Source organism: Equus caballus, chromosome 22 (genome assembly GCF_041296265.1).
Source record: "Equus caballus isolate H_3958 breed thoroughbred chromosome 22, TB-T2T, whole genome shotgun sequence".
NCBI classification, from domain to species: Eukaryota; Metazoa; Chordata; class Mammalia; order Perissodactyla; family Equidae; genus Equus; species Equus caballus.
Window position 1 is genome coordinate 42414162 of NC_091705.1, and position 27709 is coordinate 42441870.

The 27709-nt window shown below is 44.6% G+C and overlaps 1 protein-coding gene and 1 long non-coding RNA gene across 8 annotated transcripts in view; one reads left to right on the forward strand and one right to left on the reverse strand.

Annotated features, from left to right (window-relative positions):
- Window positions 1-27709, reverse strand: part of BCAS1 (brain enriched myelin associated protein 1) — a 105728-nt gene that overhangs the window by 68822 nt on the left and 9197 nt on the right. For all 6 annotated transcript variants that reach the window (XM_014735294.3, XM_070247201.1, XM_005604792.4 and 3 more), the window contains 3 exons: window positions 26238-26314; window positions 23858-23936; window positions 1466-2037 (listed from right to left, as the gene is read on the reverse strand). In XM_014735294.3, the coding sequence (XP_014590780.3) occupies window positions 1466-2037; window positions 23858-23936; window positions 26238-26309 (723 nt within the window). In that variant the 5' untranslated portion in view covers window positions 26310-26314. The remainder of the gene's footprint in view (window positions 1-1465; window positions 2038-23857; window positions 23937-26237; window positions 26315-27709) is intronic.
- On the forward strand, window positions 1796-26713 carry LOC138920097 (uncharacterized). Of its 2 annotated transcripts, XR_011430772.1 has the most exons (3): window positions 1796-2233; window positions 10689-10889; window positions 23800-26713. It is a non-coding gene; the product is annotated as an uncharacterized lncRNA (long non-coding RNA). The 2 variants fall into 2 exon arrangements; XR_011430773.1 differs by lacking the exon at window positions 23800-26713 and having other exon boundaries at window positions 2035-2233; window positions 10689-11486.

A 27709-nucleotide genomic window follows, 5' to 3' on the forward strand; every position in this document is an offset into this window, starting at 1 on the left:
TAGTAAGAGCCTAAACACATGAACCTTATTATCTTCTCCCAATTTTAACTGTCAAGAATTTTCAGCTGGTGTGTAATATTTACAACATAATTCTTGACATGACCCTGGATGCATTAAAGCCAGATTACTGTGATACTCATTTTCCTTAAGGAAAATAATATATGTACAGTGCTTAGCACAGAGCCTGGCATATCATAAGTGCTCAATAAATAACAGGAAGGGTTATTATAGCAACTTGGCAGTGCAGTTAGTTGTTATTAAGACAAATATATTGACAGCCACGATATACAACCATGTAATAAAAAACTGGGCCTACCTAATTTTTTCCTGGTTCTAACTTCAACAAGAGACGCTTTATTCCCAACTTTTGAAAAACACTGTTATTTAAAACCCCACTAACTAAGGCACGAGTGCTTCAAAATACAATGTATCAACTTTTATTTCCTTCCTCATTCAAAAAGTGCTTTTCTTGCTTCAAATATAAACAGACTCTCTCGAGGTTAAAAGCAAAATGTTCTTTTTAAGACCAAAAAGCATTGCCTTTCTTTGCTCAGGACAGAAAGTAACTGATTCGGGATACGTCCTTAAAAAAAAATCTAGGGGGCCCGCCCCGTGGCTGAGGGCTTAAGGGGTTAAGTTCGTGAGCTCCCCTTCAGGGGCCCAGGGTTTGCTGGTTTGGATCCTGGGCATGGACCTAGCACCGCTCATCAAGCCATGCTGAGGCGGCCTCCCACATAGAAGAACCAGAATGACTTGCAACTAGAATACACATGTGCTGGGGATTTGGGGAGAAAAAAAAAAGAGGAAGATTGGCGACAGGTGTTAGCTCAGGTCCAATCTTCCTCACCAAAACAATTTTTTAAAAAAATCTGGTTTTTACAAAGTTATTACTCCAGCTTGTTGGCAAATAATTAGTACATAAAAGAGTCTGTCCAAAGCTGTAAAAGCTCTTTATTTAAACCCACACTTTAGTGCAAAAGATAATTAAAGATCAAACCAGACTGTTAAAAGTAAGAAATGAAATGCATTCCAACAAAAGCCTATAAACGTACTGTGTGTGAAACAAGCTACCGAGATCAGGCAGGGTATGAAGTCTTTTAGGAACCATTTTCATTCTGTGAATTCCTTTCCCTCCAGACTCCACTGATCATAAATGCAACCTGTCTGCCTCCGCCTTTGATAAATGGAAGGACAAATTCATCTGTATGTAACTCCCCTCCTCTTTTCTTTTACATAAAACAGATGCCACAGTGTTATTGTTCTTCAAACAGATGTTTCTGCCCACAGACATACATGGGGAGGCACTACGCTACAATGTGCTATTTGTTCTAGAGGGGTCAATGGCTTGATACCTTGTCAGGGCCCCTCGGTGATTGTCGAGAACACATGTGCAATCACTTTAGCCCACCAGTGCCCCCCTGAGCTTGCATTAAGAACAAAATGCATTGTCCTTTTGGGGACTTACGCTCTCAGCAGGGACATCATTGGACTGCCTCGATAATCCAGGAATTCCGTCCTCCTGGTCCTGGTGGTCTGCACTCTTGGTTTCCTGTTGGCTGTCAACTGGTGCCTTTTCCCGTCCCTTGTCCAGTTTGAAGAGCTTGTCAAAAAAGCTGGCGTCCTTGGGCTTGGAGGGGGCTGGTCCCCCTGCCTCAGGTGGGAGAGGCGCTGGTCCCCAGGCAGCAGAGAAGCCTTGGTCTGCGGCAGGGGTCTGCCCTGGGGCTTTATCTGGGATGTGCCCTGTTGCAGCTGCTCCCGGAAGCGCCGTGCTCTCACTCAGTCCTTTGTTCCCTAGGGCTTTATTGGAGCTGACATCGAGCGCCACTGATGCATTGGATGAATCCGTGGCTTGGTCTCCGGTACGTCCTGGTACAGGCCGAGAGAGTGTCAAGAAAAAACGAGATTTAGCAGCTGGGGCCTCGGGTCTGGCCTCTTTCCCAAGATTCTTTCCATTAGCATCCGCAACAGTGCTTATCTCCATTGTCTCATGGGAAGAAGCGGCCACATTATCCTCCTCGACACTTATTCCCAAATCGACTGTAAACACAAACATAAACAGCAGTTATTCAACCCGGCGAGGAAATTCGAGGATTGATAATGGACTCTGAACGTTTTATACACAAAGGCCATAAGGCCAACTGGGGCTCCATTGTTCTGCGGCCACTCCGCAAAGCGGAGGTTAGTTATCCAGATGTCTCCTGACTCCGCTCGTCTTGGGAGAGAGGAGCAGAAGGTGAGTGAGGAGGAAAGCCAGTGAGTGGAAAGCGCACACAGGCGCTGTACGAGCCATACACACGTTGATTATCTTCTTTCATCTTCACAGGACTCCTCTGAGCAGCAAATTGTCATGATTTCACCTGGAAGGCAGTAGTGTGTTTAGGACCTTGGGGTCTGGCGCTAGAACAAAGGTTCTCAACCTGGGTTCTATTGATGTCCGGGGCCAGACCAGTCTTTGTTATGGAGGTCCATCTTGTGCATTGTAAGGTGTTTAGCAGCATCCCTGACCTCTACCCACTAGATGCCAGTCGTATCCCCAAGTTGTGGTAACCAAAAATGTCACCGGACATTGCCACATGTCCTCTGGGGGCAAAAATCACTCACGTTTGAGAACCACTGAGCTAGATTGTCTATTTGAATCTGAGTTACTTCATTTTCTGTTCCTCAATTTTACGGTCAAATGAGGCAAATGGTAGAACCTACCTCTTAATTTTGTTACGAAGATGACATAAGTTAATGTTCTTAAAGCACACAGATAGTGCTGGTATACAGTAAGCGCTCAATAAATGTCATGAATGTCAGCTATTATCACCATTCATAACTGAGAAAACTTGACAGCCAGAGAGGCTGATCCATCTTCCCATGGCTGCCCAGGAAGCTGGTAAGTTGCAGAGTCTGGTTATGGCAGAACTCTGACCCCTAAGTTTGTGTTCTGTCAATCTCATCATAAGACCTATATGAGCACAGGCTGTTGGGAATGCTGGGAGATTTTAAAGTGTAATACTCAGAGACTTTCCATATTGAAGGCCAGAAAAGCAGACGTCCACCCAAGAAGGCAAATTAGACCTCAGGCCTGCATGGAGTCAGTGTGGGGTCGGCTGACCAGGGCTGTGCGTGGGGATGCAGGCTCTGCGTCCTCCAGGGAGGGCACTGTTTCCAGCATCCACCTGTTTCTGTTTTGACCTCTGTGTTGACCTATTGAGCCGCCTTGTTTTCTAGGTCCCTGTGATAAAGCTGTGCCATGTGCACGGGAAAAGATATACTACACATTTTGGAATCACAGTTAAAGATCGAGATTCTCTGCTAACAAGCTATGTGACCTTGGGCAAGTCACTAAAAATCTTTGAATTCCTCATACATAAAATGGGAATAATAGTGGCTCCCTTGCAGGGATCTTGTGATGTTTCAAGGAGAAAACTCATGCCAAGGAGCTGGCATGCTGCCTTTTCCAGATACTGTGATTATTGTTAAGGTTTCTCCCATGCTTTTGCCAACATTGCATTTTGCTTTACACATTTGAAGTCAGCCACTTCTTAATATCTGTTTGCAGGAAGATAAAGAGAAAGGAGAGAAGCGAGGTTTCTTTTGGTCTGATCATATTGCTTGTATAGTGACAAATACACACACACACACACACACACACACACATATCCATTAGCCATCATTTTTGCCAAACCCTAGTATCTCCCAGTGTCTAGGGTCAGGAATAAACAAAAAGGAGAGCGAGTGATCTGGATTCCTGCGCAGAATGGTGGTCTCCTCATTAAGCATTGAGGAGCAGAGTAAGAGAGAGTACAGAGGGCCAGTGACAAGCAGTAGGGGCTCCTCATAAACTTGGACTCAAGAAAATCACCCTATATGAACATTGGCTATATCTTCTAGATCTTCTTAACCCTTTTTCTGTGGTCCAGGAATTCATAATTCTGGTAAATATTATACTTAGGGAGGAAAGTGGGTGGGAGAGAGTGGGAAGAAGAAAGTGCTACATGGATGTGTCAGGGCGCCAAGTCAGCAAGTAAGGCACTTGAAGCATCAGAGTGAATATAAATGAATCGTGGGGATGGTCCATGCCAGGAGAAGAGGAAACAGTTGACAAAAAGGGAGAGACTAAGATTCAAAACAAGGAAGGGCTTTTCAAAATGCCAAGAGCGTCAACTGATCTCTTTCAGCCTTTTTCCTCTCTTCCTTACTCTCTGGCTGGGAACCACTGGAGCTAGTGGTGAGTAAGAATGTTATAGCCAGAGAAAAAGTCTCTGAAAAACATCTTCCCATGGACAGACTTTTTAAAAAGTGCCAATATATTGCTTTGATAAAGGATAAATTCCTTATACCCAGGTATCTAGACTAGACTTCAATGCTTTTACAGATTACAGCAGATGCAAACCACAGCTCTTGATATCAGAGAATGGGTTAAGTGTTTTTGATAACTTGTAAGAACTAGGAACTTTTAGTGGGACATTCCATGAAAGTGAAGCTCTGTTCCTCAAACTTGGGTGAGTGCGTACCCAAATCCATCACCTGGGGCTTGCATTTCCCTTGCTAAAATACTCATCTCCTAAGTTGGCACATGACCTAAGCTAGGCTAATAAAAATAAATCCTGTGACTTTTGCTGAACTTATTAGAACAGAGTTGTACACTTTGTGCTGGTGGGGGGTGGCAAAACATTAAGGCCTATATCTGAAGCTGGTGGCCTTGTCCATCATATGCAGAGGTGCTTGCTTGAGAACCAACAAGATGAAAGCAGAGCCAAGAGATCCAGGGAGCAGATGCCCAATGATGGCATTTGGACACCTGGATCCAGCTGGGCCTGAACTGGACTTTACCATTAAATGGCCAACAATTTTTTTCACTTACACTAGTTTAAATTAAGTGCATGCTCAGTGACTTGAAGAGAATTTCAGAGGATTGGACAGCAACTATTTCACTTGTCAATTAGTAGCAATCAATCCTCTCCTTCGGAAATTGTCTTCAGACTCTTCAAATCTGTCTAGGAGGCATTGAGTATCGCAGGAAGGAGGGTAAAGAGAATGAAATGAGAGGAAGTGAATTCTAAGGAGCCGGATAGAAATAAAAAACATCCACCAACATTTTGTCTTCTCAGTAAAAGTGAAGGAAAAAAAATCCAGTCGGGGAAAAACATTATAGTCATTTGAGGCCATAGATAAACATTAAAAACAAAATATATTCTAAAACATTAAACACACACAAATCGAATCCCTCTGAGTGAACAGGAAGAAAACCCTTTGGAGTTATAGGTTTTATATTCTCGCAAAGATGGGGATTGCTTCTGTGCCTTTCCCACAGTATTATGGAAAGAATGAAAAGTTCCTTCTACATGACCGGAACTAAGCTTTCAGTTCCTGTGGAAAATCTTAGGAGCCCATCCTGAACCTGGTTCCAATAAAGTCTTCTCATAAAGCAGACAAACAGATGACATACCAAAGAGATTTTACTTTCTGTGAAAAAAAAACGTGCAAGAGTTTAAGGAAGATCAAAAGAAATCAAGTAAGAAGGCAAGTGGCAGCTCCCAAATATTTAGAAGAGTTGAAAATTTTGATCTCTTTAGTGCAGAAAAGACATTTTGTATTGTGTGTGTGGTTTTTTTTTAAGAAAGTCCTTTTATCTAGACACGTGATTGAGAACTTATTTCCAGTGGTATCTTAGTGCAACTGTTAAGAGCTTAGGTTGTGAATCCGAGGGATCTGGGTTTAACGCGAAAATATTAAATATGTGAACCGAGCAAGTTACTTTATATCTCTATGCCTCAATTTTCATCTAAAATGGGCAAGAAAATAACAAGCCTTCTTCAAACAGTGATTGTGAGGATTAAACGAAATACTTCCTGTAGGGTGCTTAACATAGGCTGGTGTGTGGTGGATATTCAATAAAGGCTAGTTGTTTTTGTTATATTTATATATTATTAACACAGTTACTATTTTATATTCCTAAATATAAGTCATAAGGAAAGGAATTATTCCAATGGTTTAACCTACAAACTTGAGTCCTCTGGAAAGACTTTTAAAAATTGTAATGATATGAATCAATTTATCTTCAGAAACCTACAAATTTGGGCCAGAGAAGTTTCAGGAATGCTTTTCATTTTCCAAGCACCAAATATTCTTCATCAAAACAAGCTGCTTTGTCAGAGTTCTATTATGTATTTAAAAAACATATGCACACACACATAAAGTTTGTATTACAATATTCGGAACTTCTGAGGAAGGATTATCTTTTGGTTTTTTTTCAAGTGTCAGAGCTAAAATTTTCACTTGGTGTAGCCATAAACACAACAGATCACATTCATTGAATGTTTCCCGCGTGCCGGGCATTACGATAAATGCTGTAGGTAACAAGAAGCATTTTATTTATATATTCCAAATCTGCAAGTCAGGTACTATCATCACTATTTCTCCATTTTACAGCTGGGGAAACTGAGGCTCTGAGAAGGAAGGTCACTTTTGTAACGCCATCCTGCTCGTAAGTGGTGGAGTCAGGATTTGAACCCACGTTTGCCAGATTCCAAAGCTCAAACTCTTGACAACATGTTGTAGAAGAAGCCAGAATAGAAAAGAGGGTGGGAGGGAAGATGAAAGAATCAGACAAAGTTTAGTTGATAGAATTAGTGGATTTTCAAGAAAAAACTATGCACAAGAGAAAAATCCTGTGTTTTCTCACATTTGGGAAACATCGGTATGCGATTTAAAAAAAAATAAATAAAAATTAGGTCATATCATTCATCTGCCTAAAACTGTCCAAAGAGGGCCTCACCACAATGCAAATCAAGTCCAAGCTCTACCCCGGGCCACACCCACTAGAACCTCTGCTCCTACCGTGTTCTTCCTCTCACCACACCAGCCTGTTCCCACCTGAAGCCCTTGGCGCCAGGTTTTCTTTCCACCTGGGAATGCTTCCGGTAAGCCCTCCCATGGCTACCTCGTTATCATTCAGGCCTCAGGTCCGGCCATCCTGGACCACTCTCTCTGAAGTAACCCCTCCCACTCGCCCCATTCACTCTTTGGGTTGTGCACAACCTTCCTTGTCTATGACACGATCTCATTCATTCATCATTTACTTGTTTCTTCCTTGCTAGAAGGGAAACCCCAAGCGGACAGAGACTCGGTCGTTTTGATTACAGCTGCATGCCCAGGGCCTCTAGCAGTGCTGGGCATGTAAAAGGATGAAGTCAGGGTGACTCAGTGAGCACCGAGCAAGGAGCAGAGCAAGCACTCAGCGAACAGGATGGCAACAGCAGCAAGAGTAGCTGCCCTTGTGATAACGGTGGTGGCGGAGACAGAGTTCTTTTCTTCTAAGAATTCATCATCCAGATCCTCCTAGTTCTTCAGGTTAGAGAGGGAAGCAGAAACTGTCATCATAATTTTATTCACAACGAAGTATCCACATATGAAAGTTATTCCCCACTCAAACATCCCTTCCTATGCAACACTGTCGTGTGTGTCAAGATCCTGAGCAGTCAGGATAAGGGATAAATCAGGAAATATAATGCACACTTACTGCGAAGGGAAATTGCAAATTATGCAAAAGATGCAGGCGTTTGCTGAGTCATGCAAAGGAACTGCTCCATCACACAGCTGTTGTTGGATGAGGATCGAGCAGAGTTAAAACAATTCACCAAAGAAGAAGATAAAATAGAAGAGAAAGTGGATGACGACAAACTAAGTTCTTCAAAAGAGAATTATATTTGAATATCAAAGGATTACGATGGGCCCTTGGGAAAACTGATGAAGACCTCAAAAACATGCAAAAATGACCCTTTTGTGGTCATGCTGCAGGAGTCAAATGACACTTCAAACAGCTGTGGTTGTCTGTGTTGTGCAAATGCATTTGTTGTTTTAAAGGTCTTGAAATAAGGATTCATGTGGCAGATACTTAGGGCTTGCAGGAAGATGTTAGATTTGAAAATTTCATGGAGTGATCAGATTTCATGCTTTCCATCTCAATAGTAAAATGTCAGGATGTCTCTGCCAAGAAACTAGCATAAATAAAAGAAAGGAATGGGTTTGGGGGCATGAGGGAAGAATTCTCGACCATCAGCTTGATACAGTGTGTCTGAACACTTAGTGATGGAAATGCTGGGTTTGAATATTATGTTCCAATGTAGGCAAAAGGTGACTGCTCACCCCACGCTCTCGAGAAAGCATCCTGTGACGTCAACAGTGATTGCCAGTCACTGGGGGCAAGACTGTGCTGGTGATATTCATGATTTCCACTCTCCTCTTTACTCACGCTCTCCCTACCATTCATATGCCTACAAAAGTCTGGAACATACAAAGATAATTCAAATGCAAAACCAGCCTTTGCTCCAACACGAACAAATATTGTCACTCAAAGCACATTAGATGTTTGATTTTGCGGGTTTTTTCCCTCAATTTGATAATAATACACATTTAACACGTTTACTACCCAAAACAGTTAAGCTCTAAACCCTTTTCTCCCCTGTCTCCATTATCCCCCCTCAATGCAATATGACTAATATGTGCAACCCAGCATGGCTTCTTAGACTGGGTCCACGTTCATACCTATACAGACAAGCATTCCAGATGCGGGTACAGAGGTTGTATTCGTCCTTGTTGGTTTTTATAAAAATTGGACCATATTAGATATAGTTTTTGATTGATTTTATATATCACTGTTATGGATTGAATGTTTGTGTCCCCCTAAATTCATCCATTGAAATCCTAACCCCCAGTGTAATGGTGTTAGGAGGTGGGGCCTTTGGGAGGTGATTAGGTCATGAGGGTGGAGCCCCCGTGAATGGGATTAGTGCCCTTATAAAAGGTGCCCAGAGAGCTCTCTTGCCCCTTCTACCACATGAGGACACAGTGAAAAGCTGGCCATCTATGAACCAGGACGAGGGACCTTATCAGACAACGAATCTGCCCGCACCTTGATCTTGGACGTCTCAGCCTCCAGAACTGTAAGAAGCAAATGGTTGTTGTTTAAGCCCCGAGTCTACGGTATTTTCGCTAGAGCAGCCTGAATGGACTCAAGCAACGACAGTTACCCCTCCCCGTCAATATATCCAAATCTCTTATCTTTCTTAATAGCTGCCTAGTATTCCCCAGTGTGGATATACCAAGAGATGTTTAAGCTATCGCCTGATCAGTGAACATTCTGATAGTTTCCAAATTGTCTTTTTCCATCTGCACTATAAACAATGCTAAATCCTAAACGAGGGCTTTATTTCTATAGAGTACAGGCACAGGTGTAGAACTGCTGCACCCAAATCAATGTGCATTTAATTTGGAAAAACAGACACTGCCAGATTACTTTCCCAAAAAAGGCTCTAGAAATTCACATCTCCCGCAGTGATGTGATAGTCTCTCTCCCACCCCCAAGGGTGCAGGGACGGGAAGCAGCAGGAGCATTGATCAGATATGCAATGTTAAGCACCTGTTAAATGGGAAGAAAACTTACCAGGGAAGGTCATATGTCATTCTACTAGGGCCCTCAGCTGTTAGGGCAGCAAGAGTAAGTTTTGGAGAGGGTGGGTGGGGGTGGGTCGAATTCATGCCACATAAAATTGCTAAAGAGTGACAATTATTAGCTTGGGACCCTGGTGCACTCATAGTAGTTAGTCAGAAAGCAGTATGAGACAGGGGCTCAGGGGACAGTTCATACTTTAAAAGGGTGAATTTTATGGTACGTGAGTTATATCTCAATTGTGAAAACAGAGACATTCTATTAAAAAACAAAACATCAACACAATGAGGGGTCGGGTGGGGAGAATGAACACCAAACATGTGCAAACGGTTCACAGAAAGAAGTACAGTGGTCCCCCCCTTATCTGTGGGGGTACGGTCCAAGACTCCCAGGGGATGCCTTGAACTGTGGACAGTGCCAAACCCGATATATGCTGGTTTTTTTCCTATATATACCTATGATAAGTTTAATTTATAAATTAGGCACGGTAAGAGATTAACGACAATAACTAATAATAAAATAGAACAATTATAACAATACACTGTAGTAAATGTTACCTTAGATCTTAGCAACCTCAGCATATGATTATTTTCTTTCCTTACCAAGTAAAGAACTTTCACCTCTTCACTTAAAGGAAGCACTTTACAGTTTCTTTTTGGCATATCCAAATTGCCAGCATCACTACTCTTGTGTTTTAAGGTCATTACAAAGTACAATAAGGGTGACTTGAACACAAGCTCTCGATCCCACAACAGCCCATCTGATGACCCAGATGGCTACTAAGTGACTAACGTATACAGTGTGGGTGCACTGGACAAATGGATGATTCACGGTCCAGGAGCGACTGAGCGGGACAGCTCGAGATTTCATCACACTACTCAGAGTGGTGGGCAATTTAAAACTTGTGAGGGGCCGGCCGGTGGCCAAGTGGTTAAGTTTGCACGTTTTGCTTCCACGGCCTGGGGTTCACAGGTTTGGATCCTGGGTGTGGACCTAGCACCGCTCATCAGGCCAAGCTAAGGCGGCGTCCCACATAGAAGAACTAGAATGACCTAAAACTAGGATATACAACTATGTGCTGGGCTTTGGGGAGAAAAAAAACGGGAAGATTGGCAACAGATGTTGGCTCAGGGCCGATCTTCCTTACCCAAAAAAAAAAAAAAAAGCATGAAATGGTTAAAAGGGTAGATTAAAAAAAAACGAACTTGTGAATTGTTTATTTCTGGAATTTTTCATTTAATATTTTCAGACCTCAGCTGACTGGTAACTGAAACCGCCAATAAGGGGTGACTACTGTACAGCGGGATGTTCAACATTATGAGTGGTAAAACGCAAGCAAAATAAAATTACAATGAGACAGCTTTCCACCTATCAAACTGGCAAAAGGGTCGACATTCAATAACCTGCTGGGGGGCAAGAGGATGAAACAGAAGAGCCACATATGTTGCTGGTGAGTGCAATTTGGCAGTTTCTTTGGAGGGTAATTCAGTAATATATGTCAAAATTTAAAAATTCGCAAACTCTGTAAGCTCTAAATTCTACTTCCAGAATGTTACCCTATGAATTTAATTATACGGAGGCAAAAAGATTCACGTAACAGATACACCCTGTTTGCTGTACTGTTATAAAACTAGAAACAGCCTAACCACTTACCCACAGGGGCCTGGTAAAGAAATTACCACACGTCCATACAGTGGAATACTCCCCAGGCATGCGCATTCCCCAAGACTCGTAGTAAGTGAGAAAAAGCCCAGTCCAACTGTATGTACAGCATGTTCCCGTTTGTTTTTAAAATATGGTGTTGAGAGGCTGAGCAGAGGACTTAGCTGTTTACCTCGTGGGATACCTCTGGCCACAAGAAGGTGTAGCGTTCTTGCCTCTAAGGAAGGAAATTTGGGGAAGGAGGCGAGAAGCAGTGAGAGTCAGGGAGGGACATTGTCCCCGCCCGACCTCACCATGTATACCATAGTGTTTAGTATGGATATGTACTAAGCCCCGCCCCAACCCATATCACCTAAAAATGCACAAATAATGAAAAAAAAATAAAGGGAAAGAAGAAGTCTAGAAATGAGAGGTGGAACATGAGGCTACTGAAGGAGCATTTGACCCATTTCCCGTGTTGCCTGGGGCTGGCCCAGCTGCGGTGGCAGGCTGTGTAACTAATGAGCTCGCAGCTCTGACTGGAGGGGTTTGTAATGCGGAGTGCGCCCTGCATCCTGCGGTGAGTGGCATGACCTTGGGGGTATCCGCATATTCCAAAGTCTGACCTCCTGCTCAGCAAACTCAGAAACTCCAACTTTTTAGGTCACCTGGAGTCGACGCACTGCTCACAGGTCATTTAAAAAAGTACTCATCAATTGACCACACAGGCAGCCTATTGGTTTAAGATGAGGCAATAGGGCTTCAAAGGGGACTAGCCACTGGCAGCCTCCCACCCACGAGGTCTCTGCCTGTGGGAAACATACATGGGGGCACATTATCAAGGGCAGGATGCCTGCTGAGCCCAGAAGCCAAGAAACACACTTAAGAGTTGCCTCTAGGATTTAAATGTTTCATTGTTTCAAGCTGTGATAACCTGATGGCAATGATGACGATTAAAAAAAGCTATCTTTGTTGAGGGATGTGAAGTAAGGAGCAAAATTTACAATATCAGAGGTTGGCAACTATGAGATCTGCTGATGCGGCCAGCAAGGCATGTGGCCAGCAAGGTGTTTGGATGTTTTCGAATTGGGAAATTTCGTTTGAAAGTCCTAACATTGGGCTTTCACTGAAATGTCTTATGATTGGCTGAGCGATTCCCACAGGGCAGCCACACCTGGAGATGAGCCGAGCCTTCTGGACAGGAGGGTTTCCAGTTCTCTGCTTGCTCTCCGACTCCCAGAGCCTCCTGCCGGTTCCGCAGTGGTCCTCACGCCTGAGGGAGTGTCAGAGTCTCCTGGAGGGCTTGTGAGAACAGACGGCAGGGCCCCTCGGCCAGCGTTTCTGATTCTGGCCCAAGCTGGGGCCCCAGAATCTGCATGTCTATCCAGTTCCCGTGATGGGATGCGGAGGGTCTGGGGACCACTCTGAGAATCACTGTCCACAGCTTTTGTACCTACAAATGGAGCCAGACTCTGCTTATATTTTCCAGCGCTCATTCCCAGAAATATTTGGCCTCCGAGGTATGCTTTGCGCATATCAGATCTCACCCACCAATATGTTGCTTTCATTATTAAACTTCCAGAAATTTGGTGGCACCTCACCATTTCGTGGGTCTCACTGATTTATTATTTTTATTTCTGTTAAATGAAAGGTGTTGGCAAATTCTTCCTGGTTTGGTAAAAGGATGTGAAAAGTAGGTGTTAAAAAACTGTCAACTCTAGGACAAGAACTGTGGGGGTCAGCGTTTACTCCATTTCAAGATCTGGTTAAAATACCCCCTGCTGGGGCCGGCCCTGTGGCCCAGTGGTTAAGTTCGAGCGCTCTGCTTCTGGCCGAGGGTTTCGCCGGTTCAGGTCCTGGGCGCAGACATGGCACCGCTCATCAAGCCATGTTGAGGCAGCGTCCCACATGCCACAACTAGAAGGACCCACAAGTAAGAATATACAACTGTGTACTGGGGGGATTTGGGGAGAAAAAGCAAAAAAAAAAAAATGCCCCCTGGGGAACAGAAACAAGACAACATGCAGTTGTCACCGGTCAATACTGTTTCTCTTTTCACTGTTTTTTACGTTTTCTCTTGATCTCTCCCTGGCTCTCTTGGTCTACCCTTCAAGAGAGGGACAGCTAATATCGCTCGTGCTCCTGAAACCAGGTCGCTGTTCCTATCTTTAGACTGCCTTCTTAGTCCAGAGAGGCAAAGGGCAGTTCGTGTGTTACTCAGCAGCAGCTGCATGGAAGTGAAGGAAACGAGACTGCAGGAACCCTGGAACAAAATGTCGTGCCCGGAGCATCAGCCGCAGTAGGGACAAAAAAGGCCTCAAAGAGTTTAAAACAGAAATGCCGATGTTTTACTTTTGAAAAATGTAAATAAGGAATTTCCTATTTGAGTGTATTCCAAATGGGTTTCAACCTTGGCTGAACATTAGGCGCTGTAAAAATACTTATGCCCCGGGAAACTTGAAAAAGACTTACACCCCGGGGCCCTGCCCTCCCGAGCTTCTGATTTCACTATTTCTGGGGGGGGGGGGGGGGGGGGAGGGGGGGTGGGTGGTATCCAGATTTTAAAAATTCCCCAGGTGATTCTAATGTGCGTTCAAATTGGGAACCACTATCTTGAGGAGTCGACATAATTATAAAGGCCATCATTTATTGTTTCGGGCACCAAGCAAAGGGATTTGCAAGCATTATCTTAGTTTCTCTTCGTAACACCACAAGGTCAAGAAATCAAGTCCAGGCAGCTGCTAAGAGGTGGAGCGAAGCCTCAAACTCAGTTTGTCCAAGGCTCTTGCTCTAGCCACTGCCTTATATACTTCCCTCCTCAAGGAAGGATCTAAACTGCAAAGGATAAAAAATACCTATAAGAATGTTTATTGGGGTGGGCCCAGTGGCGCAGCGGTTAAGTGTGCACATTCCGCTTTGGTGGCCTGGGGTTCGCCGTTTGGGGTCCCGGGTATGGACTTGGCACCGCTTGGAAGCCATGCTGTGGCAGGCGTCCCACATAGAAAGTAGAGGAAGATGGGCACGGATGTTAGCTCAGGGCCAGTCTTTCTCAGCAAACAGAGGAGGATTGGTGGCAGATGTTAGCTCAGGGCTAATCTTTCTCAAAAAAAAAAAATGTTTATTGCAACATTGTTTAGATTGGAGAAAAACAGAGGAAAAAAAAGAGAGTGCACGACATCAGGGTAGTGGCTGAATGAGTTATAGTACATCCACACCTTAAAATATTTTGTAGCTGTCACAAAACAATAAATTAAAGTTGTGCCAGGCGACCTGCAGGGATCTGTCCGTGTTGCTACGGCTCAGGGATTTGTCCTCAGCTGGGCTGGCTGGAACATCTGGGGACTAGCCGGCCATTTCTCTCTTGCCACGTGGCTTCTTCACATGAGCAGCTTGGGCTCCCTCCCAGCATGGCAGTCCTAGAGTGGCTGGATTCTGACATGGCGGCTAGCTTCCCCCAGAGCTGGTGCTGCCAGAGGCCAAGGCAGAGGCTGCAGGGCTTAAGGCTTAGCCTTGGAACGTATGTGTCATTCTTTCCCCTGCGTGTTATTGGTTATACAGGGCCAGCCCAGAATCCAAGGAGTGGACTCCGTAGCGGTGTGAGTGAATACCGGGACGCATGGATTATTGGGGTGGGGGCGGGGTGCATGTCTGGAGGCTGTCTACCAGAACAGGGTAGCAGAGAAGATAACTGTATCCAACAGAAATTCTCCACTAGATTTTTGGTGAGAAAAAGCACCAAGAGGTGGCGAAGGATTAGATTGCCCAGGAACTCTTGCATATTTCCAAGGAGGGCAGAGGAACAAGGCGCTGTGGGGCCGTCCCGGAGAGCCGGTTTTCAGAATTCTCTGTAACTCCTTTACTTAGAGAGGCGTGCCGCGCAATGTAGGGGAGGGAGGGGGGAGCGCCTGCGTGGATAGCGAGTCTCGCAGCATTTCAGGACGGAGAGTTGAGAATAAGGAGCTTACTGAGTGAGATATGTACAGTAAGATGATGAAAGGAGAGAGAAGAGTGTTTAGGAAATGAGCTGGATCCCGTTAATGTCTTTTGAAAGGTCTGAGTAAAGACATTGCTACTGTTGGTTTCTCAGTCATAATTCTTTGAAATCAACTCTGGCAGGCATGGCTGATTGCCTGTTCAACAGCCAATCCACTCCTACCCCATTTTCTTTGCTTGCTGCCCAGAGAGATGCTTGACTTCCTGTCATCCCAGGCAGCTAGTGGTGGCTGTGCGACTGAGTTCTGGCCAATGACATGTAAGAGGATCCCTACTTGGGGGCAGGGGCTTCTGGGAAGGATCTTCCTTTCTTTCCCAATAAAAGGAGAAAAAATGGTGGCAAATCTTGGCCTTTCCCTTCCTGCTTTTGGATCCCACCACTTGAGGATGTGATGTTTGGGTCTGTGGCAGCCATTTTGTGAGCAGCAGTAACATCACTGGCACAGTTATTTGGTGTCTTGATGATGCCCTTGAGCTGCTGCTCCAAACTTGGAACGGCCACCCCCAGATGTCTTGTCATACAGTCATGTGTTGCTTAACGACGGGGACACATTCTGAGAAATGTGTTGTTAGGCAATTTCGTTGTTATGGGAACATCACAGAGTGCACGTACACAAACCTAGATAGCCTACTACACACCTAGGCTAAATGGTATTAATCTTATAGGAGCACTGTCATATATGCTGTCTGTTGTTGACCTAAACGTCGTTATGCCATGCATGACTATAATTAAAAGTGATATTTACTTAGGGTTGTATTACTTTCAGCTGACACATCAGGATCTAGAACTTGCTCTTAAGCCTCATTTTCTTGCTCCTCTGCTGCCCCTGGTCTGATGTGCCACCACATTGATTCATCAACCATTTCCAAGCCCTTCTTGTATCTCAGAGCCTGTGCTAAACTCTGGCATTATTGCAACAACAAAGGAAGGCAAATGCTCTATTCTCAGGGTCTTGGAGCAGGGGAAACAGATCAAAAAAGCAGGCCAACTGGGGGGAAAGAATGGATGCTGTAAGGACACGTATATTTGCTCCCTTCCCGACCGGTGATGTTGGCCCCGCATTTTCAGCATGTCAGGTAGCTGTGATCTTTGGCGCTGGTTCTCCCGTTACGCTTTGCCCAAGCATCACTACTGGCAAATGCTTCTATTCATTGTGTTATAGCATCAGCAGGAGCACTTTGCTCAAGTTAAGAATTTTCAATCCAATAAAAGGATTCCACTTATTTCTTTTTTAAAAAAGCAAATTTAGGCAATTCTTCTTTTTTAGGAACAATTGACTAGGAACAAAAAGAGAAGATATTAATTCCTTAGAAAATTCTTATCCAGGTGAAACAGAGACAGTTTTCTGTTCCTGAAAAACGATGTGTTCTGGCAGATAAATCATGCCTTGGTCTCTGCCATCCATTAGCAGCGAGGACTGAACAATGTTTTTTAAACAGGGAACTAATGTGATAAATTTGATAGGAATTAAAGAAGGAGAAAAGTGAGGCATTTTTATTTCCCCAAAGATCTGTGAGGTTTTGGGCATAAATACACAGGGGGGACAATCTGATCAGGTGATAAGACAGGGAAAGCCAGTGATAAGTGACACACAGGCCAGTAGTCTCTGCTTGTGGTTTCCCCATCTCCTGCATTTTGTCACACTCAGCCTGTGCCAGCCACTGTTCTTAGAGCTCCTCTACAGAGTGGACATTATTATTGCTCCCGCTTTACAGATGAGTCTCCGAGAGTGTAAATTCCTCGCCAAGGTTACACAGCTAGTGAGGGGCGGAGCTGGGACCTCGCCCAGGTCCGTCAGCCTCTGGATCCTGAGTGTGCTCATGTGAGTTTCCTACTGCTGCTGTGCCAAATCGCCACAATTTTTGTGCCTTAAAACAACACAAATATATTATCTTACAGTTTCAAAAGTCAGAAGCCAAAATTGGTCAACTCCTGGAAGCTCTAGGCGAGAATCTGCCTCCTTGCTTTCTACAGCTTCTGGAGGCCACTGCATTCCTTGGCCCCTTCCTCCATCTTCAAGGCCAGCAGGGTGGCAGGTTTCAGTCCCTCGGTGACCTCTGCTCCCATTGTCACAGCTCCTTCTCTGCCTCGGACCCTCCTGCCTCCCTCTTATAAGGATCCTCTGATTACATTGGTTGCCTGGATAATCCCGGATAATCTCCCATGTCAAGGTCCCTAATTTGATCACATCTACAAAGCTGGCTTTTGCCATGTAAGGGACATATTCACAGGTTCTGGAGAGTAGGGTGTGGACATCTGCCATGGGGCATTATTCTGTGTCCCGCAGCCTCTTGGATATTCTACTCTGCAGCCTAACTAATAAGTAAACGACATTTCTTCGGGCATGCATTCTCAACAGGGGCAATACTGCACCCCAGGGGCGAAAGTTGGTTCTGGGAAGAGGATGAAAAAAAACATTCTTTTTATGTATAGAGCACAGATAAACATATAGCACATAAAAAGATATTCAGCATATCTGTGACATTACAATTTCATAGGGAGTGATTAGAAAAATTGTGGCTCTTGCAGGGAGCAAGGATTTAAAAAATAGGTTGAGAAACACTGTTCTAGGGCATTTGAAAGCTTTTTCAGAAATTTCCTTTCCAGAATCTGTAGAGTCAACTTTTACCCTCGCTTCGAACTTTTGGTTAAAATGGGGAGGAGAGCGCTCTCATGGCTCCACACACAGACGGGAAAGAAGAGGTTTGGAGAACATTGAGAACACGCAGAGGGAAAGCAACTGTTGCCCATTTCTACTGCAGAGAGCAAACCACAGGGGCCGGGGAAGGGAACCGTGTTGGCTTCCCAGCTCCCTGAGATACATTCTCTGAATGAGGGCATCAGGGCTCCTCTGGGTCCGCACCTCATCCTCCTTTTTAAAGAGACTTCTACACCACCTCCATGCGGAGCAGGAAGCAGCCGCTCGTGAAATAGATTTCCCGTCTAGAAACACAGCAGACACAGCTCCCGAGCACGTCCTGTACCTGGCACTGGGCTTAGCTCTGAATCTTAGCCTTTCCTTTTGGAAGCCACCTGGGAGGTGAGCCATCAACCCCACAGCTCACCTCCCTTTCTTTGCTCCGGGATTCCTCATCTGCGCCACCGCCCCCCACCCCCCACCCGGCCCCCTCATCTTAGCTCCTAGTGAGAAAGCGGCTCAGGGTCTCCCTCAAGAACAAATGAAACTTTTTAACTGTGTTTTTGTTGTCAAAGAAGAAAATGTTAATTAAATCATTGCAGCCTTATCTACGTTCTCACAGAGCTTGGTTATATGCTAATACTTGCCACATATCTCCTCAGGGCTCTTTTGTAAAAAAATAAACTAGAAGACAATCCTCTTCCCAGGTGGTTAAACGCCTCTTCAGGTATTTCCTTCCCAGAATCTCCAGGCTTAGCTCTGACCTTCTCCTTTACTTTTGGGTAAAAAAGGTGAGCAGCGGCCATCATAATCCTATCTTACAGGTTGGAAAAGTGAAGGTTGAATATTAATAGGGGTGTGACATCTCCTCCGCTAACATCCTACTAAATGGAAGAGCGCGGTCTCTTTCTAGGATGCTGGAGGTGGGCGTGTGGCACGAAATGTTCTGTGCCTTGTAACTGCCCGGTCTCTGAGCCGCTGGGGATTTAGTTTCTCCTTCAAGTTCGCCAGTCTGTGTGTGAGCAAAATGCATAGGAGATCCCGGCATTCACCAGGATGTGCTAAGCCGTCAAGATGTGGTTCACCTCAAAAATTGTCTGATTGAAGGAGAGGCAAGAAATTCACACATCCTGTGTATGGGTGGGATGTCGAGGTGTCAGGTGACTGTCTCCTGAGGTCTCCCGCTCCTGGGCTGTGTACAGTATGACAACGAGCTAAGAGATGCCCTCTCTTCACAAAATACCTTCCCATCGCCTCACTTTCCTGCCCTTTCCAGTTCAGACGAAAGACTGGAATTGGGTGAGCAAAGCACATCCTTCTAAAATACAAGTGATCTTTTTTTTTTAATAGAAAAGATCCTTTATTGAGTTTAATTGTTTTTTGTCTTCAGTTGATGTGAGTTGCTTTCACACTGCTGATTTTTTAAAGACTTCATTGCCCCTTGATAGTGTTTTAAAATCAGATTCATCTGATTGAGGTATGGTTTACGTACAATAAAATGCACCAACTACTATAGCACAATTTGATGGGTTTTGACAATCGTATACAGTCATGCAACCCATTCTGGAGTCAAGATATAAAGCCTCTCCGTCATCCCTCAAAATTCTCTCGTGTCCCTTTTCAGGGACCCCTGTCCACCAACCCCCAGCCCTGACAACCACTGATCTGCTTTCTGTCACTATATTTTTGCCTTTTCTAGAATTTCATATAAATAAAATCATACAGTCTGTTGAATTTTGTGTCTGGCTTCCTTTTCTTAGCCTAGTCGTTCTGAGATCCCTCCACGGCACTGCATTTGACAGTAGTCCATTCCTCCTTCTTGTGGAGGAGCGCCCATCGTGGGGGTATGCCCCAGCTGGGTTACTATTCTACTGATGGACGTTTTGCTTTATTAAGGATATTTCCCCAGCTATTTCGGAATTCAAATCAAACATCTATTGGAACAAGAAAGGGAGGAATTGAAGATATTAATGTAAACAATTTTGTTTTGGCAGAGCAAACACATGAGCTTCTAACCCAAAGTTGCAAGAAAATGTGTTGCCCTCAGTGGCATTCGGGGTAAATCACGTTGTATGTGGCTTCGACATCATTAGCGGCTGACTCCAAAATAAGACTTTCAAACGGCATCTGAGATGGGGAAATTAATCTAGAAATATAATATGGTAATAAAAATGAGATATTTTGATTTTCTAAGATATTGGTTTTGTTTTGTTTTGTTTTGTTTTTTCTCCTCCCCAAAGCCCCCGGTACATAGTTGAATATTCTAGTTGTGCCTCTGGTTGTGCTGTGTGGGACACCGCCTCAGCATGACCTGATGAGCGGTGCCATGTCTGCGCCCAGGATCCGAACCAGTGAAACCCTGGGCTGCCAAAGCAGAGCGCGCACGCAAACTTAACCACTTGGCCACGGGGCCGAACCCAAAGATATTGTTATTTAAGAAGAATTATAATGCCAAGCTTCTGAGAGAAGTCCCTGAGCCAAAATCCCCTTGTCTCTTGTTCTTACTAAGAAAAAACACTGTATGAGATATATTTCTTTCTTTTTTCTGCTTTATTTCCCCAAAACCCCCCCTGATCCATAGTTGTACATCTTAGTTGCAAGTCCTTCTAGCTGTGGCATGTGGGACACTGCCTCAACATGGCCTGACGATCGGTGCCAAGTCTGTGCCCAGGATGCGAACCAGCGAAACCGTGGGCTGCTGCAGCAGAGCGCGAGAACTTAACCAGCCGGCCACGGGGCCCGCCCCGAGATACATTTGTTTCTGAGATGAAACAGAATGTAATTTCATGGATCAGCTTAAAAGAAGTGTTTTGCCTGATCGATATCTCCCACATTGTGTCTGGAAGACTCATAAATCAAAGATTCAAAAAGTATAAGGGATGTAGAAAAGAAAAGTTTTAACAGCTGATTTTAAATTTGCAAAAGTTATGCTAGGCCGAGATAATACAGCCAACTTCAAACTGCAATGACAGCCTTTATGACAGTCCACATCAAACCCGACACAGAAAAAGGAACTTTCCTCATGTGTTCGCCACATGCCGGGCACTACTGTGCTTTAGGTGTGTCAGTTCATCTGAGCTTCACAATGATCTTAGAAGCTTGTTAAACTCAATAATTATTATTATTCCCGTCTTACAGATGAACAGGCTCACAAACCTGCCCAAGCTCGCACAGCAGAGCCGCGATGCACATTTAGCCTCCCAGCTTCCCAGGCGGTGCGCGCAGCCTCTGGGCCGTCACTGCTTCTCAGTGAGCCTTTATAGGAAACGTTCTCGAACGGCAACAAACCCCTTTAACTTTAATAGGGAAAAAAAGGGGGAGGAAGTACAGATAAAAAGAAGGAAAACAGTCACCCAGAATCCCATTTATCTCTTTTTCCGGTGACTTTTCTCTGTGCTCATGCATGTATGCATACACCAACAGAGATGGAGACAGAAGTGTAGCAAAAGACACGGTCAGAAAATTCTGTCCAAAGGACAAAGAAAAAAAGTCACCCAGAATCCCACTTTTATACCCCCTTAAAACTGCATTGAAAATTTTAACTTAGTGAACAAGCTGGGGAAAACAGCATGAGGATGGCAATAAGCTGCCTTCTGCATTAAATGGGATAATCACTCCGAAGTGAGTTGCATGGGGCTAAAGTCGTCAGTGAACGATAGGCAGGATTCTGACCTCAGAGGATTAACTTAACCTCTACAGATTCTCCAGCGGGCACGGAGTAAGTCGAAAGCAAGGCTGCAGGGTAGGAGAGCTCAGTGCAACCAACCTAGGACTCTGCAAAATGCCATTCTCTTTGCCCTTGTCACACGGAGGCAGCCACACAGCAATGCACTATTCCAGATTGTCGTCATGTAGTTCTGTGACCTGTTTTCCTCCTTCCAGGAAGACTGTGTATATATATATAAAAATGTTAGAGGCAGGGGGAAAGAAAGGCGGGAAAGAGGGCTGGTGGGGGGGAGGGAGGGAGGCTCTCTCAGTTCCCAGTGCTTTGTTCCTGTGTAATTCTTCCATATAAAAATACGGGGATAATAATAATAAGAATAATAAAATCATGATAAAGAAAACTATTTCTGTAGAACATATTATATTCTCAGTGCCTCACAATTTTTTGAGAACAAACGTCTACAGTTTGCAAATTATAAAAACGGTATGATTCTCATTTCAAAGTCTGTGTATCTCGATGGGCAGCTTTCACCCTGTCCTGATCGAAGGGCTGATGCTGTGAACACTGCCCACTTTGTGTACGTCATAGTGGAAGTTTGACTCACAGGGTTTAAGGCAGCAAGAGACTTGTGACAGGGTCTCGTCCTGTGGCTGCCAATCCTGGCCGTGCAGCAGAATCCTCAAGAAAGCATCTCACACTTCAGATGCCAGGCCCCCACCTTCGGGGATTCTGGATAGCGGCTATGGGATGGGACCTGGGCATCTAAGTTTTTAATAAGCAACCTAGGTATGATATTGTGATTTATAAGAAATATATATTTGGTCTTCATTGCTGTTCCTGCAAAGAGTTCCGAAAACTTTTAAATGATAAGAGCCATGAAGATGTCTTTTGTTATTCACAACAAGCCCCTTTCAACCACATCTGAATTTATGTTAATGAGGTGACTTTTGGAAAGCCTCTAAGGATGGGGGCTGGTTGTCAGGGGGACCAGCCTTGTGATTAGATGGTTGGACCTGTCAGCCCTACTCCCCGACCTCTGGGGAGATGAGAGGGCTGGAGATTGAGTTCAATCACCAATGGCCAATAATTTAATCAATTACGTGTAATGAAGCCTCCATAAAAATCCTTAACGTGTAGGCTCAGATTTATTCTGGGTTGGTGAACACATGGAGGTGCTGGGAGGGTGGCCCCAGAAGGGCACAGAAGCTCTACCTTTCCCAGGTCCCCACTCTGTCCCACACCTTGCCCTGTGCATCTCTTCCGTCGGCTGTTGCTGAGTTGTATGCTTTTATAATAAACCAGTAATCTAGTAAGTAGATTGTTTTCCTGAGTTCTGTGAGCCATACTAGCAAATGATTGAACCTGACTAGGGGGTTATGGGAACCTCCGATTTGCAGCCAATTAGGACAGATGTCATGGGTAACCTGGGACCCACCACTTGCAAATGGCATCTGAAGTTGGGGGCAGTCTTGTGGGCTTGAGCGCTGAAACTGTGGGATCTGATGTTAACTCAAGGAAGACAGTGTCAGAGTGGAATCGAATTGTAGGACACCCGCCTAGTATTGCAGAAGTGCTTAGTATGGCGAAAAAAACCACATATCTGGTGTCAGAAGTGGTGTGAGTAGTAGAGTGTCAAGAGGGAAAACAGAGCTTTTTCCTTACACTAGGAAATTCTAAAACCTCTGTGTTCAAGACGTGAAACCGAGGTCCAGAAACTTACATGAAAATGACAGCAACCATAACCATAATGCTATAACGATAGCTAACACTTCCTATGTGCCAGGTACTAAAATATGATTTATTATAGCAGATACCTATGTTGTAAGTACCATTATTATCCCACTTTACAGACAAGGAGGCCAAGATTCAGAGAGATTAAGTAACTTGCTCAAGGTCACACAGCTGGTAGGTGGCAAAGCCAGCAGTCTGATTCCACAGGGCTTACCCGCAACCACTGGGCTAGACTGCCTCTTCCTGTATAATTTATATGTATTCTTCACATAGTAGAAGCTGGCCACTTTTGATACATTGAATTTACTGTTTTGTATTCTGGGATAAATCAAATAGATAAGTATATTGTTCTGTTTTAAAACTGCCCTCACTTAGGGAAAATTCTGTTGTTTTGTATACTTTACCGGTTTCTGAAGAATTCCTAAGTGTTGAGTAACATGTAAAAAGCTTCATGAAGGATCCTTGAATCCTCTCAGCGATTCTATGAGGTAGGTATTTTTATACCCACTTTAGAGATGAGAAACCTGAGGCTTAGAAAGTCAAATGACTTGCCCCACGTCACACAGCCACTACCCTGCAGAGTTTGTGACCCAGTTTGTGACACTGTGTTTCGGTGGCCCCAGGAAACTAATGCAAGTGTTTTCCAAGTGAGCCCGTGGCTTCAACCCTTCCTTTGGTCTTCCCATCAACAGGATGGCAGTCCCTTCCCGACCCCGAGAGGAGCAGCCTGCCTGCCCGCGTGGCACTGACCTTCGTCGTAGAGTTGAACTGTGTGGGTTGACAGCATCACTGGCATCCCATTTTGACCACACTCACTCCCAGAAGCCACCTGGAACAGAACATGTGGCATTACGAGTCAAGTCTTTCGGGAAAAGCAGAAGAACTCGAGGCCACAAGGGTGCCTCACAAAGTTAAACTTAAAGGCTGCACTTCTAGAAACTACCCTGTTTCCGATCCTGCCTGAGAGAAGCTAAACCACCCACTCCAAGGACTGGATCTGTGCTTTGTCTCAATGAGCCCCATATGCACAGTCAGTCTGGACCCCGTCGCACAGATGGGACGCATGGCCTGATCTGGGGCGCTCGTGTAACAATGGGGAACAAGAATTTAACACACTGATTCCGAAACCCGTGAGGTTAACCTCGCTCCACTGTCCTGCGCACGCGAGCACAGTCCTCAGCCAGACCTTGTCAGCAGACGCTCACATACAGGAAGAGCGTGGTTGCTTTTGTTCTGCTCCACACCCACGCCCTCCACCTTCACTGTTGCAACCTCTTTCCAATTTTAGGCCACTGCTCTGATTTTTTTCCCTTTTTTAGTATTTATTACAGATATTAAAACAGATTATGTAGGTGTATACACGTAGACATATATACACGTGGAAATATGCACACATACACTCACATGGAAAGAAAAAAGTTGCAAAAGAGAATGTATGTTATATTATCATTTTAGTAATGAAATAATCTAAATTATACCACTAATAGTTGACACTGATCAGATATTGATCTTATGCTCAGTACGTTGCACGTCGTCTCACTCTGCTAATACGGTTAGCAGTACAATATATGTTAATAAGTGCCGAGAGAAAAACACTAAAAGACTAAATAGCAACCTCTTAAAGATGGGATCCTCCCACGGGATATGGAAGACTTGTCCTGTATAGTTTTGTTTAAAAGAAGCCTGTCTTCCTGAATTTATCATTAACCCTACTGAGAAATCACAAATCTAAACATCAAACCCATATGAGTGTTTGGCCCTGAGGTCACAGCTGGCAACACTCGGCCAACACTTGGTGTGCAAATTTGATTTATTTGGCTCACAGAGTTTAAGTATTTTAGAATCAGTTGGCAATATTTAAAAATCAGGAGATTTCATTAACACTGTTTTCCAACTTCTGGTAAAAAATAAGACTCTGGGAACATCTCGATGGTGTGCCTCTGGATGGGTACACCCTCCTGCTTCGCTCATTTTTGTGACTGCCCGGCCCCTGGAGGCCAGAGGCTCCCAGACTTGGAATCATTTGGGAGCTTGAGCAACTAGTGACGCCTGGGCCTATACCTAGACGTTGCATTTTAGTTGGTCTCAGGTGGGGCTAGGACTCAGGGGTTTTAAAAGCTTCCCAGGTAGTTCTCATATAGGGTCAGGTTTGACACTCCCTATGTTTTCAGCCCTTTTCTTCAAACCCAGCCTTCTTTTCTGGGCGGGAAGTCCCTCTATGATATGATCAATGTTAGTTCATAGGTATCATCTTCCTGCCACAGGGATTTCATGTTTAACTGAGCTCCAAGTCTTAAACTGAAGTGATTTCAGAAGCACTGATGGCAGATATGAGGCTTTCTGCTACCTGGTCCTAGAAGATCCGAGGAGAAGCATCTGGGTGTCCCTGGCCTGGCCTTCCAGCGCTGTCCTCTAACAGAGGGATTCCTGAACTAGGAGTCCTCCACCTTGGCTGCACTAGCTACAGCTGAGGAGCTTTGAAAATGCAGATGCCCGCCCTCACTCCCACACACGATTCTGATTTAATTGGTCCAGGGCGCAACTCCGGCATCACAATTTTCTAAAGTTTCCCAGATGATTCTAACGTGCAGCGAAGGCTGTGAGCTACCTGGGTCTCTCATCCTTGGCACTACCACCATTTTCGGCCAGATCATTCTTTATTGTGGGGGCTCTTCTGTGCACAGTAGTATGTTTAGCAGCATCCCTGGGCCTACCCGTTAGACCAGTAGCCCTACCTGAGTTATGACAACCAAAAATATCTCCAGACATCGCCAAGTGTCCCCTGGTGGAGGCGGGCAAAATCACCCACAGTTGAGAACCACCAGTCCAAACCCCCCTAGGAGCAGTGACCAAACTGGCCCATAGGAATGGATCCTCTTGGAGGTCCTTAAAGACAGAGCGTCCATAGGCTCCCAGCCCTGCAATTTCTGATTCTGGAAGTCTTAGGTGTGGCCTCAGAGCTGCATTTTTAACAATCTCCTTGATGGATCCTGGAGGTTTGAACACAACTGAACAACCCACGGAAACAGCAGCACATTGTCAGTCAGGTCTCCGCGGTGAGCACGGGGCAGGCTGTTTATTCTGCTCTTCCTGCTAGTAGCTAATGGCCCAGTGACCACCACTACACTACCTTGTAAGCGTCTGTTTCCAATTCGTTCTCTTGGTCTTCGGTTCTCTGTGGAACACTCATTTGGTTACCCATTGTCACTGCAATACAGAAAAAAAGAGAGAGAAAAATTAAAACCCCAATTAACAAAAGTCTTCCTCCTGCCTATGAAGCTCAGGTGCGGAGATCTGACAAGCCACTATGGGTGTCCCAAGGCCAAGTTAGACCAACTGCTTATATTTAATTTGGAGAATGAGAGGAGATTTTGGACTCATATATTCAACTGAATTAGTCAATGCAGCCCCAATTTGCAATTGCATTTCATTGCTGAGGGAATATTTGCCATCGTGATAAGTGTATTCAGTGTAGATAACGTTTTCTTCCCCCTTAGCCGGTCACAGCTGTTAGATCAAGAAGATTCTAGGATGAGGATAATTAAAACAATACTTATAATTTTTAGTATTCTCTGATCTTTAAATTAAATTAGGTCGCCTGTTAAAGCCTCTCATTGCACTGGCATTTTTTTTCATAGCACTTAGCACTATTTGTAATTATATATTTACTTGGCTATATTTTCATTCATTCATTGATTCAAAAATATATATTGAGCACCAACTCTGTGCCTTACACTGTGCCAAGCACTAGGGTTACAACTGTGAATTAAACAGAGGAGGGCCCCTGACGTCATGGAGCTGAAATGTCGGGGGGGGGGGGGGGAGGTACAGATAGTAAATGAATAGATAATAGATCCAGAAACCAGGCCATTTCTGATAGTTCCAGGCAGCATGGTATAGTGGTTATCTGCACAGAGCCTGGAGCAAGACAACCTGGGCTGGAACCCTCTGCCCCTCCTTACTGTGTGTTCTTGGATGAGTTAATTAGCCTCTCTGTGCCTCACAGGACTGCTACAAGGACTCAATGAGTTAATGCTTGTAAAGTGGTTAGAACAATGTCTGGCTCATAATAAGCAATATGTAAGTGTTTGTTAAGCAAAACACATAGCGTTCAATGCTAAGAATAAAAGTAGGTTGGTAACATAGCAAGAGGAGGTCGTGGAAGAGGGCAGGAGGTGGCAGGGCTAGGTAGGATGGTTCTGGAATGAAGGAACATTGACCCAGATTTAGAGGGCAAAACAGAATATTTAACTTCTGTCTCCCTTCCCCAATAAATTGTAAGCATCCGAGGGTGGGATTTGTCAGTCTTCACCGACTGTCGTGTCTCCTGTTCTCAGCACTGCATTTGCACGTACCAGGTGCGAAAACGATTACTTGCTGCTTGAATGGAGGGAAGGATCATGAACAACGACCCCCCACCTGGCAGGCACTGAGCTAGGCACATGCTACATGGTCACTAAACCTCTCAAGAGCCTTGTGCTAATCGTTCTGACAACGGTTAATAATGATTTCACGTGCGCTCAGTCCCGAGCACTGTTTTCCAAGTGCGTTTCCTGTATGGTCTCGTTTAGCCCGACAGCTCCCTTATGAAATGGGTGCTGT